Source organism: Suncus etruscus, chromosome 9 (assembly GCF_024139225.1).
Source record: "Suncus etruscus isolate mSunEtr1 chromosome 9, mSunEtr1.pri.cur, whole genome shotgun sequence".
NCBI classification, from domain to species: domain Eukaryota; kingdom Metazoa; phylum Chordata; class Mammalia; order Eulipotyphla; family Soricidae; genus Suncus; species Suncus etruscus.
The window spans coordinates 7907008-7921092 of NC_064856.1; the positions used below are offsets into that span (position 1 = coordinate 7907008).

A 14085-nucleotide genomic window follows, 5' to 3' on the forward strand; every position below is an offset into this window, starting at 1 on the left:
CAGATATACATAAATTGCATTTCTGTTGGTGAAAATATAAAAATAGAATTGCTTTTCTCCCCAGGGAAATACTGCGATTTTACTAGATTCTTTTATTTCAATATTAGAGGAATAAAACCAAGAGCTTCTTTTTCTGTTTATTTAGTTTTGGTTTTAGGCCATACCCAGCAATGCTTAGGGCAAGGGTCTCAAACTCGTGGCCCTCGGGCTGTTTGCGGCCCTTCGTACAATATTTTGTGGCCCGCGGCCGGCCTTCAAATATCGCAGTATTCACGAATAATCGCAATAAAAATCGCATTATAAGAAAAAATCGCATTAAACATCCGTATACCCCAAGCAGTTCTGTTCGGGGTATGCAAATGTTTAATGCGATTTTTTATTGCGAATACTCGGTAAGCGAAATCCCATATGCGGCCCTACCTCACCCCGACTTTGCCTCCTGCGGCCCCCAGGTAAATTGAGTTTGAGACCCCTGGCTTAGGGGTTACTCCTGGCTCTATGCTCACTCCTGGTTGTGCTCAGGGGACCATATGAAATGCCAGGGACAGAACCTGGGTTATCCACATGCAATGTAAATACTTGACCAGCTAGTTGTACTATCTCTCTGGTTCCAGAAACCCAGAGCTTCTTTTTTTTCCCGTGTGTGTGTGTGTGTGTGTGTGTGTGTGTGTGTGTGTGCGTGTGCGTGCGTGCGTGCGTGCTTTTTGGGCCATACTCTGACGCTCAGGGGTTACTCCTGGCTATGCGCTCAGAAATAGCTCTTGGCTTGGGAGACCACATGGGACACCTGGGGATTAAACCAAGGTCCGTCCTAGATTGGCCACGTGCAAGGCAAACACCCTACAGCTGTGCTATTGCTTCCAGCGAACCAAGAGCTTCTGTTTTGTTTTTGTTTTTGGGCCACACCCGGTGGTGCTCAGAGGTTACTCCTGGCTATCTGCTCAGAAATAGCTCATGGCAGGCATGAGGGACCATATAGGACGCTGGGATTCGAACCAACCACCTTAGGTCCTGAGTCGGCTGCTTGCAAGGCATCATGGCTGTGCTATTTCTCTGGCCCCAACCAACCAAGAGCTTCTAATGTGAGATGTCACCATCTAAAAATTAAAGTTTCTACAAAATCATGAGTCTCTTCCACACTGGGAACAAAATGTGTTAGCAACTGAAAGGGGGAAGCATATTTCTATATGGGCCTCTATATCTATACACAGGCTATCTACCTACCTATCTCTATATTGATATATACATAACAAGTGAACCTAAACTTTATTTGACTTACCACTGGTTTTCGATACTGCATACATTTTGGAAGTATAGCTTTATATCTCTGTACCAGTTCTCAAATGACCTTCCTTTATATTGAAAAGGCAAGCTGCTATCTGACAACTCTGTCAGCATCACCAGCTTAAGGATACGGGTAGACCACATGGGTCAGGATGTGGACAAATCTTGACACAAGGTCCTCTTCTTGCTGGTATTGCTCAAGAAGGAATTTTTTTTTTCTTTCATGGTACAAAGGGAGGAAGGTACCCAGAGACTTACAACTGGAACTTAAACAGTACAATAATCATGCCAGTATTAGCTTTACTAATAAACTGCAAAAGACAGGCACATCTGATTAATACGGAACTACATTTCTAATACTGTGCATGTGTCTAAAACTTGTGCTAAATTTACTTATTAATCTGAATATATTTTTGAATTTAAATATTCTTTTCAGTTTCCAGTATGCTGTAGTGCTGAATTTTTGCCCTTTCCAGTGCTTGTGTTTTTTGGGGGGGAGCTATACTCCCAATCAGTACTCAAGGGATATTCATTACCTGACCCAGGTGTTTCAGTGCTAGGGTTGGAGAATGTAGAACCGGACTAAGCCATTGTGGAAATAAGGGCTAGCAAGACCACCCTCCCGGAGGTGCATGGAGGAGGGGGAGGCATAAGGTATTGGGGGTTCAAGGTTGAGTCAGCTCCCCAGCCACTTTCTAAATCTTGACTATATTTTTATTTGGGGTGAGGGACGGCCAAGAGTTTGGACCACAGCTGGTGGTGCTCAGGAAGACCATATGTGGTATCGGGGATTTAATCAGGGTGGGTTGCATGTAATGTAGACACGTTACCTGTACTACCTTTTCTATTTTTCCCCTTGGCCATACCCAGTGGTGCTCATGATTTACTCTTGACTCTGTGAGTCAGTGATACTCAGGTTTCACTGCCCAGAGATTCAGAGCAACATATGGTATGTTGGGGATCGAATCTGGATCAGTTGCATGCAAGGCAAAAGCCTTATCACAGTACTATTGCTCTGGCTCCTCTTTCCCAATTCTTTTATATTCTATTTTTATTTATTTATTTATTTATTTATTTATTTATTTATTTTTGGTCTTTTGGGCCATGCTGAGCAACGCTCAGGGGTTCCTCCTGGCTCTACACTCAGAAATCACTCCTGGCAGGCTTGGGGGACCATATGGATGTCGGGATTCAAACCACCATCCTTCTGCTGCAAGGCAAACACCCTACCTCCATGCCATTCTACTTATTTTTCTTATATTACATTATTTGCTACAATCACTCATAATGTTGAATGAAATTAAGTTAGCATCTTTGTTCCATTTCTAAACTCCAAGGGAAAGCTTCTATCTTTTTTTTTTTTTTTTTTGGTTTTTGGGTTACACCCAGCAGCGCTCAGGAATTATTCCTGGCTCTATGCTCAGGAATTGCTGCTGGCAGGCTCAGGGGACCATATGGGATGCCGGGATTCGAATCACCGTCCTTCTATATGAAAGGCAAACGCCTTACCTTCATGCCATCTCTCCGGTCCCCTATCATTTTATTCTTAAGAGCATGGTTAGCTGGCCAGAGTAATAACCAAAGGGCCAGTGTGTGTGGTTTGCTTGTAGGAGGGCTCAATTTGATGCCCGGCACCTTAGCACAACTGAGAACAACCCCTAAGCCAGGGGTCTCAAACTTGTGGCCTGCGGGCCGCAAACGGCCCTCCATACAACATTTTGTGGCCCTGCCCTAGAGGAATCTTTGTTTTGTTTTAGTTGTTTGGGTCACACACCCCCAATGTTCATGGCTTACTACTGACTTTGCACTCAAGGATCAACCCGACTTTGCCTCCTGCGGCCCCCAGGTAAATTGAGTTTGAGACCCCTGCAGCAGTGTGTAGTTTCTTTGGTTATATAAGGGGACACTATGTAGTGCTGGGAATCGAACCAGTGTTGCAATCATAGTAACATGTTAGGGAAGCACCTTTGCCCTTTTGTATCTCTTTCAGCCCTAAGAAGTTTCATTCTAGTCCTAGTTTGAAATCCAACTTTTTTTTTTTTTTTTTTTTTGAGAGGAGTGTGTGTGGGAGGAGAGGATTTGGACCATATCAAGTGGCACTCAGGGCTTACTCCTGGCTCTGAGCACACGGATTACTCCTGTTGGGCTTGGAACCATATATGGTGTTGGGGATTGAACCTGGGTCTGTCATGTGCAAGGCAAGTAAGTGCCTTACTTACCACGAGTATGCACTCAATCTGACCTTGGAATTCAATTCAATCAACTGTTTTCCTCTACCAAGTTGACCATATCTTTCTCTTCTTTTTTTTTTTTTTTGGGTTTGTTTTTGTTTTTGGGCCACACCCGTTTGACGCTCAGGGGTTACTCCTGGCTATGTGCTCAGAAATAGCTCCTGGCTTGGGGGGACCATATGGGACGCAGGGGGATCGAACCACGGTCCGTTCTGTGGCTAGCGCTTGCAAGACAGACATCTTACCTCTAGCGCCACCTTCCCAGCCCCGTATCTTTCTCTTCTTTATGCAACTAATGAGCATTATACTGATTTTCTTTCTTTCTTTTTTTTTTTTTTTTTTTTTTTTGGTTTTTTTTGGATCACACCCGGCGGTGTTCAGGGGTTACTCCTGGCTGTCTGCTCAGAAATAGCTCCTGGCAGGCACGGGGGACCATATGGGACACCGGGATTCGAACTAACCACCTTTGGTCCTGGATCGGCTGCTTGCAAGGCAAACACCTCTGTGCTATCTCTCCAGGCCCTGATTGAATTTCTGATGCTCAGCCAACTTTGCCTTTTCTGAAATAAGCCTTCCTATACCCACAGTAGATTTTAAGTTTCATTTTCCCCAGTGAAATTGGCTTGCAATTCCTTTAAAATATTCTAGTAAGGTTGTGCTAAATTGCTAAAAATGAACTGAGAAATAGTCCTTCTTTCTCTTATCTCATAAAGATTTGGTTAGGGGAGTTCTATTTGGTTAGTTTGGTTTGCTTAGAGATGGTACAGGAGGTGAGGCACCGCCTTGCACGCAGCTCCTGCTGCCATGACCCTGGTACCACTAATGGTACCATGAGCACCGGCAGAAATAACTCCTGAGCAGGATCAGGAACAGCCCTTCAGCAAATTCAGATGTGGCTCTCCATTAACATACAACTCTCCCAACTCTCTGACAGACATATTATTTCGCTCAAGCAAAAAAAATGCAAGCTTTAGGCTTAGAACATTGCTACACATTGTAACTGTAACCAATAATAATGCATTGTACACATTGAAGTTTAAGAGGGGAGATCTCATGTACAGTGTTCTCTACCACAGTGAATTAAACACACACATGATTTTGGTTAATACTATTTCTTCCTTAGAAGGCCATGTTACCAAAGGGCCACCAAACTACAGCTACTCTATGGGAAAAACTTCTAAATTAGGTAATGCCTTTTAGCTGGAGAGATAGTATGGCAACGGTGATCAATAACTTGCCCTGCTTGCAGCTGATACCAGTTTGGTTTAATCCCTGGTACTGTGAGCACCACCAGTAGTGATCCCTAAACAGAAAGCCAAGACTAGCCCTGCATCACTGGGTTTAATTCCAACTCCACCCAATCCCCGAAGTTGAATTATCCTTGTTTATCTGAAAGAAAGCTTATTTTTAAACAGATATGACGAGTCAGGCTCCATACTTCTGCGTCAATTTGGCATAGGTTTTAGTTTTAATAAAATCATTTCCTGGGGCCCAAGCGATAGCACAGCAGGTAAGGCATTTATTTGCTTTGCACATGGTTGACTTGGGTACGATCTTGGACATCCTATATGGTCCCCAGAGCCTACCAGGAATCATTTCTGAGCACAGAGCCAGGAGTAGCCCGAGTGCTGCCCTCCAGGAATGGTTCCTCAAAAAAATCTGTTCTTTTTTGGGGTGGAGTGCACTCGACCATCTCTGGTGGTGGTTAAGAGTTATTCCTAGTTCTGTGTTCAGTGGAACATATATGATGCCAGGATCAAACAGGGGTTAGCCACATACAAGACAAGCACCTTAACTCCCATACAATATCTCTCGAGTCCATCTGTTCTATTTTTAAATTCATTCATATAAAATTGTTCAAAGTACTGTTCTGACAGGGGAAAATGCCTGTTGGATTTGGAGTAATGCCTCCTTTTAATTTTATGCATTTAATTATATAAAAATATAACTTCTCTCTTGTTTCCTTGATCAATTTGTTAGAGGTTTTACCATTATTATTATTATTTTTTAAAGACCTAACTTAAATTTCTCTCTCTTTTTGTTGTTAAATTTTATTATACTGCTCCTTGTATCATTTGTTTTTGCTCTATTTATATTCCTTCTTCTGTGTTCCTTGGGTTTTATGAGCAGTAATTTTTCTGAGTTAGACCATGCTTTTTCCTTTCTCAACAGATCCTTTTATAAAGCAGGTAGCTTTTTTCTTTTTTGGGTCACATCCGGCAGTGCCCAGGGGTAACTCCTGGGTCTGTGCTCAGAAATTGCCCCTGGCAGGCATAGGGGACCATATGGGATGCCAGGTTTCGAACCACCATCCTCCTGCATGAAAGGCAAATGCATTACCTCCATGCTATCTCTCCGGCCCCAGCCTTAGCTTTCTATTGGAGCCACCTGAGCTTATATTTGAGTGTCAGCCCCATATATTTTGATGTTGTGGTCTTGGGGGCCACACTATTGGTTGTAGTATTCCCGTACAACCATACTTGATTGTGGTATGTCAGGGGCTGCATCTTTTGTTCTAACAGGGATCACATCGGACAATGAGGGATCAAACTCAGCACACAGGCCAGGCAAGTGCTTTACCACTGAAACAGACCCCTGGCCCCCAGAGATTCTGATTTTACTGGTGTGGTATCAATAGTTACCCTGAGTAATTTTATTGTGCAGACAAGGCTGAGAACCACAAGAGTTTACAGCAATATCTCCCCCATATACAATGTTAACTATTGCCTATAAGTTTAACATTTTCTTCATTATTTGGTTCAAATTGTTTCAAAATTTGTTGTGGAAAGAAGATTAAAAAACTTCCTGTACAACAAATTCTATAAGACACTGTTAAAAGAGAGATATAATGAAATGAAAAAAAAAAAAAAAAAAGCCATGCCCATGGACCACAAGCATTAATAGTATTTTTGTTTTGTTTTGTTTGTTTTGTTTTGTATTTACGGTGCCAGGAATCGAAGCTAGGGCCTCACAAATGCAAGGCAAGTTCTCTAATGCTGAGCTACATCCCTGGCCCCAGAAGACTGAACATCGTTAAAACTGTCATCTTATCCAAAGCATTAGACAGACTGAATGCAATTCCTATCAAAATTCCTATGATAAATATTAAAGGAAACAGAACACTATTGGAATTGCTTGGAACCACGAATATCCCAAATAGTCAAAGTGATCCCGAGAAAAAGGGAATGGAGGCACTATACCGCCTGACTTCAAACTATACTACAAAACAGTAATCAAAACAGTATGGTGCTAAAAGTGAAACAAGACACACAGATGAGTGGAGAGTCCAGAAATAAATCCACACTTATATGAAAAGTTAATGTATGACAAAGAAGAAAAGATCATCCAATGAAGAAAGGGTCTTAAACAAATGATTCTGGGAAAACCAAATAGTACCTGTAAAAGAAAAAAAAAGAAAAGAAAAGAAAAAGAAAATAAATAAAAGAAACTAGACTACAATCTCATGCCATAGACAAAAATTAACTGAAAATTGATTAAGGACTTTGGAATGCAGGACCCAAACTATAAAATACACAGAAAAACACACAAATAAGACACTTCACAACACTGGCCTCAATGGATGTATTTGGGAACTTGACTTCAATGACAAGGGAAACAAATGCAAAAATAAACAAATGTGACCACATCAAACTAAAAAGCTTCTGCACAGTGAAAGAAACTATATAAAATAAGGGCTGGGAATATAGCTCAGTGGTAGAGCACTTGCCTTGCATGTGTGAGGCCCTGGGTTCGATCCCTGGCACCGCAAAAACAAAAAAACAAAAACAACAAAACAAAAACAAAAAACAAAACAGAACAAAAGAACACTATATTAAGAAGACATTCAACTGAATGGCAGAAAATATTTGCACATCATATATCCAACAAGGAGTTAATATCCAAGATTTATAATACACTCACACAACTTAAAAACTAAACACAAAAACCAATCCAGTGTTTTAAAAAAGGGCAGGAGATCTGAGCAGACACTTGGGCTGGGGAGTGCAGGGTACCCCAGGGCCGCAGCAGCGGAGCTGGGGGTTGGGGTGAGTGTGTGGTGCACAGGAACTGACTTGGAATCTACAAGTGCCAGGCATGCACTCTACCACTTGACCCATCTCCCAGGCCCAAGTAAGTATTTTAGATGAGTAAGGAAGGGGGAATGTATGCCTCTAGGCTGTGGGTGGTGGGGAGAGCTGCTGGGTGAGTCAATATAAGAAAACAACTAAAACAATGTAAATTGGGAGATGTGTGTCAGGAGAGGCTATAGCACATGTCTCTTTCAATTATGGTGATATGGTATTTCCATAGATAAAAGTGAACTGTAAAAAAAAATCCTATGTAAATAAGAGGATCCCAGTGGTCTAACAAATCAAGTTTAGTTCAAAAACTCTGAATAATTACCTTGACACATTTTTTGAAGCAAGACGAGGTATACATGCAGCACACACTAGTAATCATTATTAGTTAATGAGTTCTGGCCCCATATTGAACATGCAAATTGAGTGTTTTCATTCGATGAGATAAGACTGAACTGACACTGCTGTAACAGATACAGAATTTTACAGGAACCCATGGAAAGTTAATTTGATCTGCTGCACAAACACAGAATTATTCTTAATATTTCATAATAGAATTAAGTGTCCAAATCAAAAAGAAAAAAGAAAGTTTGCTGAAGTGAAATACCTGAAGAATGTCACGAAGAACTGTACCAGGTCCATAAAATTGCTGTGCTGGGAGAAGGCAATCTATGACAAAAAAAACAAAAACAAAAACAAAAAACCCAACAAGTTGAGTGAGGTTAGGCAGGTTCAAAAAACAGCAACATGCACTCAGCCTTTTTAGTTCCCATGATAAACAGAAATACTCAGTTTACATCTTACAGAAGGGATTAGTGACCTTTTATTTTTTTCCCCATAAGGACCCAGGCTTCATTCTTTAAGATTCTTTTTTGCTTAAATGACAATCCCAAGGTAATCCATGGCCTCCTGTAGGATATCTATACATTTCATACAGGTTTTGATAATATGACCTTGAAGATATCTTGAGTTTCAATCTCCAGAACCCCGAATAGCCCTGCAAGTCTGATTTCTGAACACAGAGACAGGAGTAAGCTCTGAGCACTGCTGGGTGCAAGCTGGATACTTGCTTTATAGGACATTTCGAGGACCTATTGGTGCTCATCACCCAGCACTCCTCAGGGTGGCTCCCCCAGTGTTAGATACCAAACACAAGGCTGGTTTTTTGATGACGCAGGGCCAGATAACATTCAAGTCCAACTGAAATTCCTAATGAAACTATCTAAACTACAGAACTGGCCACCGCTGTGGCCCGCATCTAAGACTCATGTTACTCTAAAAGGGGTCCTAAATGGGTCCTCCTGTTAAAGGCCTAACATCCACGTGTTTTCAGGTTTACAGGGTTTTGGCCTGAAAAGTCATAGCCCAAAAGTGATTATGAACATGCTGACCACTTAAAAATATCTAGTCCTACTTAGTAGAGCACATTTGGTGTCACTTTTTGTTAGTTACTCTTTGCAAGTGCAAGGGGGATGAATTTATTACTTAAACTGAGAATTTCTAAGAATTCTCAATTTCCAAATTCCAAGAAGCAGATCTGTTTCTCTGGCATAATCAACAACAAAATGAATCGTCCAGGGGCTGGAGTGGTGGCATAAGCCTTGTGCACACTAGCCTAGGACGGACCACAGTTCGATCCCATATTGTCCCCCAAGCCAGGAGTGATTTCTGGGTGCACAGCCAGGAGTAATCCCTGAGCGTCACCAGGTATGGCCCAAAAACCCAAACACCTCCTCCCCCCAAAATTGAATTGTTCCTAATTCAGAATCAGAAAATGAAAAGCAAATGCCAAATTGATCTTGTAAAGAACAAAATCTGCAGGCTGGAAAGATAGCAGGAAGCCAGGTTTGATTCCTGAGTACTGCCAGAAGTATTTAAGTCCTTCCTCACATTCATTAGGACTCCAAGGGAATGCTGGGTCCATTTCTCTCATCCTGAGGTGCTATGAAGTCAGATGTGAAGTTCAGCTTCCTTTTTTGCTGAAGCCACCCCTGCCTTATAGTGCTTGATTTTTCATCAGAGCTCTCTCATGCATATTGATCTAGCATCTGTTTCTTCTATTATACTATCCTGTAAGGCCAAAATCCCTTAGAAGGTAGGGTTTTTTTTTTTTTTTGGCCTGGCTGCTGTATCTCCAATGCATAAAACAGTAGTTGGCATGTAAGTGGTGTTTAAAATGAATATCTTACATGATACTCAGTAACAGTATGCAAACCAGTGCTTAAAAGGAAAAAGTGTGGGGCCGGAGAGATAGCACAGTGGCGTTTGCCTTGCAAGCAGCCGTCCCAGGACCAAAGGTGATTGGTTCAAATCCCGGTGTCCCATATGGTCCCCCGTGCCTGCCAGGAGCTATTTCTGAGCAGACAGCCAGGAGTAACCCCTGAGTACTGCTGAGTGTGACCCAAAAACAAAAAACAATAAATAAATAAATAAACAAACAAACAAACAAAAGGAAAAAGTGTGTGTGTGTGTATTTCATAGAGGCAGACTAGGTAGTGTGTGTGTGTGTGTGTGTGTGTGTGTGTGTGTGTGTGTGTAGTGGGAAGTGCATTGGTAAAGGGATGAGTGTTGGAATATTGTATGATTAAACTTAATCATGAAAAACACTGTAACGGGGCCCGGAGAAAGAGCACCGCGATGTTTGCCTTGCAAGCAGCCGATGCAGGAGCTAAGGTGGTTGGTTCGAATCCTGGTGTCCCACATGGTCCCCTGTGCCTGCCAGGAGCTATTTCTGAGCAGACAGCCGGGAGTAACCCCTGAGCATCGCCGGGTGTGGCCCCCAAAAACCCAAAAAACAAAAAAAAACAAAAAAAAAAGAAAAAAAGAAAAACACTGTAACGGTGTATCTCATAGTTATTTAATAAAAAAATTAAATAGCAGAGGGTAGCAGAAGAGGAAGAAAATGAAAACTTGGGGCTGGAGAGATAGCATGGAAGTAGGGTGTTAGCTTTGCATGTGGAAGGATGGTGGTTTGAATCCCGGCATCCCATTAGGTCCCCCAAGCCTGCCAGGAGTGATTTCTGAGTGTAGAGCCAGGAGGAACCCCTGTGCACTGCTGAGTGTGAGCCCCTCCCCCCAAAAAGAAAGAAAATGAAAACTTATCATTAATGAGCAAAAAAATAAAATAAAAATAAAAAATACCTGCTAATATAAAAACTGTAAAACTCCCCCACCGACTCAATTAAGATCTGGCTGACTGGGGCTGGAGAGATAGCATAGCAGTAGGGCGTTTGCCTTACACGCGGCTGACCTGGGATGAACCGGGTTTGATTCTTAGCATCCCATATGGTCCCGAGTCTGCCAGGAGCAATTTCTGAGCGCAAAGTCAGGAGTAATCCCTGAGCGCCGCCGGGTGCGGCCCAAAAACAAAACAAACAAACAAAAAAGATATGACTGACTTTTCTTCTATAAATTAGCTAATGATTACAACCATAATTTAATTTGGGTAATTGAAAAATTAAACATTTTTTTCTTTCAATGCTTTTTTAAAATATATTTTATTTAAACACTTGATTACATACATGATTGTCTTTGGGTTTCAGTCATGTAAAGAATACCACCAGAGGGCCGGGTAGGTGGCGCTGGAGGTAAGGTGTCTGCCTTGCAAGCGCTAGCCAAGGAAGGACCACGGTTCGATCCCCCGGCGTCCCATATGGTCCCCCCAAGCCAGGGGCGATTTCTGAGCGCTTAGCCAGGAGTAACCCCTGAGCGTCAAACGGGTGTGGCCCAAAAACCAAAAAAAAAAAAAAAAAAAAAGAATACCACCAGAGAGGCCGGGAAGGTGGTGCTAGAGGTAAGGTGTCTGCCTTGCAAGCACTGGCGTAGGATGGACAGTGGTTCGATCCCCCGGTGTCCCATATGGTCCCCCCAAGCCAGGAGAGATTCCTGAGCACATAGCCAGGAGTAACCCCTGAGCATCACCCCCCAAAAAAAGAACACCACCAGTGCAACATTCTCATCACCAATGTCCCAAATCTCCCTCCTCCCCACCCAACCCCCGCCTGTACTCTAGATAGGCTTTCTATAACCCTCATACATTCTCATTAGTAGGATAGTTCAAAATGTAGTTATTTCTCTAACTAAACCCATCCCTGTTTGTGGTGAGCTTCATGAGATGAGCTGTAACTTCCAGCCCTTCTCTCTTTTGTGTCTGAAAATTATTATTGCAAGAATGTCTTTCATTTTTCTTAAAACCCATAGATGAGTGAGACCATTCTGCGTTTTTCTCTCTCTCTGACTTATTTCACTCAGCATAAACTACAAAGCAATAGTTATCAAAACAGCATCGTATTGGAATAAAGATAGGCTCTCAGATCAGTGGAATAGACTTGAATACTCAGAGAATGTTCCCAGACATACAATCACCTAATCTTTGATAAAGGAGCAAGAAGTCCTAAATGGGGCAAAGAAAGCCTCTTCAACAAGTGGTGGTTGCACAACTGGCTAGCCACTTGCAAAAAAGCGAACTTAGACCCCCAGTTAACATCATGTACGAAGGTAAAATCCAAATGGATTAAAGACCTCGATGTCAGACCCGAAACCATAAGATATATAGAACAATACATAGGCAAAACACTCCAGGACCTTGAGACTACAGGCATATTCAAGGAGGAAACTGCACTTTCCAAGCAAGTGAAAGCAGAGATTAACAAATGGGAATATATTAAGCTGAGAAGCTTCTGCACCTCAAAGGAATAGCACCCAGGATACAAGAGCCATCCACTGAGTGGGAGAAACTATTCACCCAGTACCTATCAGATAAGGGGCTAATCTCCAAAATATACAGGGCACTGACAGAACTTTACAAGAAAAAAACATCTAATCCCATCAAAAAATGGGGAGAAAGGCCTGGAGAGATAGCACAGCAGCGTTTGCCTTGCAAGCAGCCGATCCAGGACCAAAGGTGGTTGGTTTGAATCCTGGTCCCTGGTCCCCGGTGCCTGCCAGGAGCTATTTCTGAGCAGACAGCCAGGAGTAACCCCTGAGCAACGCCGGGTATGGTCCAAAAACCAAAAAAAAAATGGGGAGAAGAAATGGACAGACACTTTGACAAAGAAGAAATACAAATGGCCAAAAGACACATGAAAAAAATTTCCACATCACTAATCATCAGGGAGATGCAAATCAAAACTATGAGGTACCACCTCACACCACAGCGATTGGCACACATCACAAAGAATGAGAACAAACAGTGTTGGCGGGGATGTGGAGAGAAAGGAAAAATTATTGGGTTTACTATACTGCATAGACCTTTCATGATGTATGATGAAATGTTTGTTTTTTTTTTTCTGTGTGTTTTTGTTTACGGGCCACTATGGCTGTGCACAGGGTTTACAACAGATTCTAAGGTCACTCTTGGCAGTGCTTGGAGGACCATATGGGATGTCAGGGATCAAACAAGGGTTCGGGGGCTGAAATAAGACATATGCTTTGCATGTAGCTAATTCAGGACTGACTGGTTCGAATCCTGGCATTCCATATGGTCCCCGTGCCTGCCAGGAGCGATTTCTGAGCGCAGAGCCAGGAGTAGTCCCTGAACGCCAATGGGTGTGACCCAAAAAACAAAAAATAAACCAAAACACAACAAAACAAAAACAAACCTGGGTTCAATGAGTTCAAGGCTTTGTTCTCTGTATTGTCTCTGGCCCCAGATTTACTACACTGAAAATTATGAGACTTTCCTTTATTAACACAAACAAGAAAACCTTATGATGCTGTACTAAGAAGTTAGTGTGGTTTGCTTTTTCTTCCTTTTCTTTCTTTCTTCTTTCTTTCTTTCTTTCTTTCTTTCTTTCTTTCTTTCTTTCTTTCTTTCTTTCTTTCTTTCTTTCTTTCTTTCTTTCTTTCTTTCTTTCTTTCTTTCTTTCTCTCTCTTTCTTCTTTCTTTTTCCTTTCTTTCTTTCTTTCTTTCTTTCCTTCCTTCCTTCCTTCCTTCCTTCCTTCCTTCCTTCCTTCCTTCCTTCCTTCCTTCCTTCCTCCCTCCCTCCCTCCCTCCCTCCCTCCCTCCCTCCCTCCCTCCCTCCCTCCCTCCCTCCTTCCTTCCTTCCTTCCTTCCTTCCTTCCTTCCTTCCTTCCTTCCTTCCTTCCTTCCTTCCTTCCTTTCTTTCTTTCCCTTCCTTTTTGTTTTTTATGGTGTTTGTTTGTTTTTTAGGTTACCATATCCAGCAGTGCTCAGGGGTTATTCCTGGCTTTATACTCATGATCACTCTGGCAGTGCACAATGAACCATTCAGGATGTTGGGGGTAGAATCTCGGTGGGCTGTGTGTAAGGCAGCACCCTTATTGCTGTGCTACTGTTCAGGCCCCTGTTCTCTCTTTCCAAACAGCAGCTATACACCCCACACTCCAGAAAAATCAGGAATGCCTGCTGTTACATTTCATCAACCTGTTTCTGATTCAGCCTTCAGTGATATTGTAAGGACAGATGGGCACATGCCTACCTAACATTCACAGATACAAACCGATATGCCTGGCCAGTTAGGCCCTAGGCT

The 14085-nt window shown here is 42.4% G+C and overlaps 1 protein-coding gene across 3 annotated transcripts in view; it reads right to left on the minus strand.

Moving 5' to 3' along the window:
- The window catches only part of ATRN (attractin), a 192635-nt gene that overhangs the window by 24379 nt on the left and 154171 nt on the right, over positions 1–14085 (minus strand). For 2 of the 3 annotated variants that reach the window (XM_049779126.1, XM_049779128.1), the window contains exons 25-26: positions 8202–8263; positions 7243–7272 (exon numbers count right to left, since the gene is read on the minus strand). In XM_049779126.1, the coding sequence (XP_049635083.1) occupies positions 7243–7272; positions 8202–8263 (92 nt within the window). The remainder of the gene's footprint in view (positions 1–7242; positions 7273–8201; positions 8264–14085) is intronic. The other variant, XM_049779127.1, reaches the window with a different exon arrangement.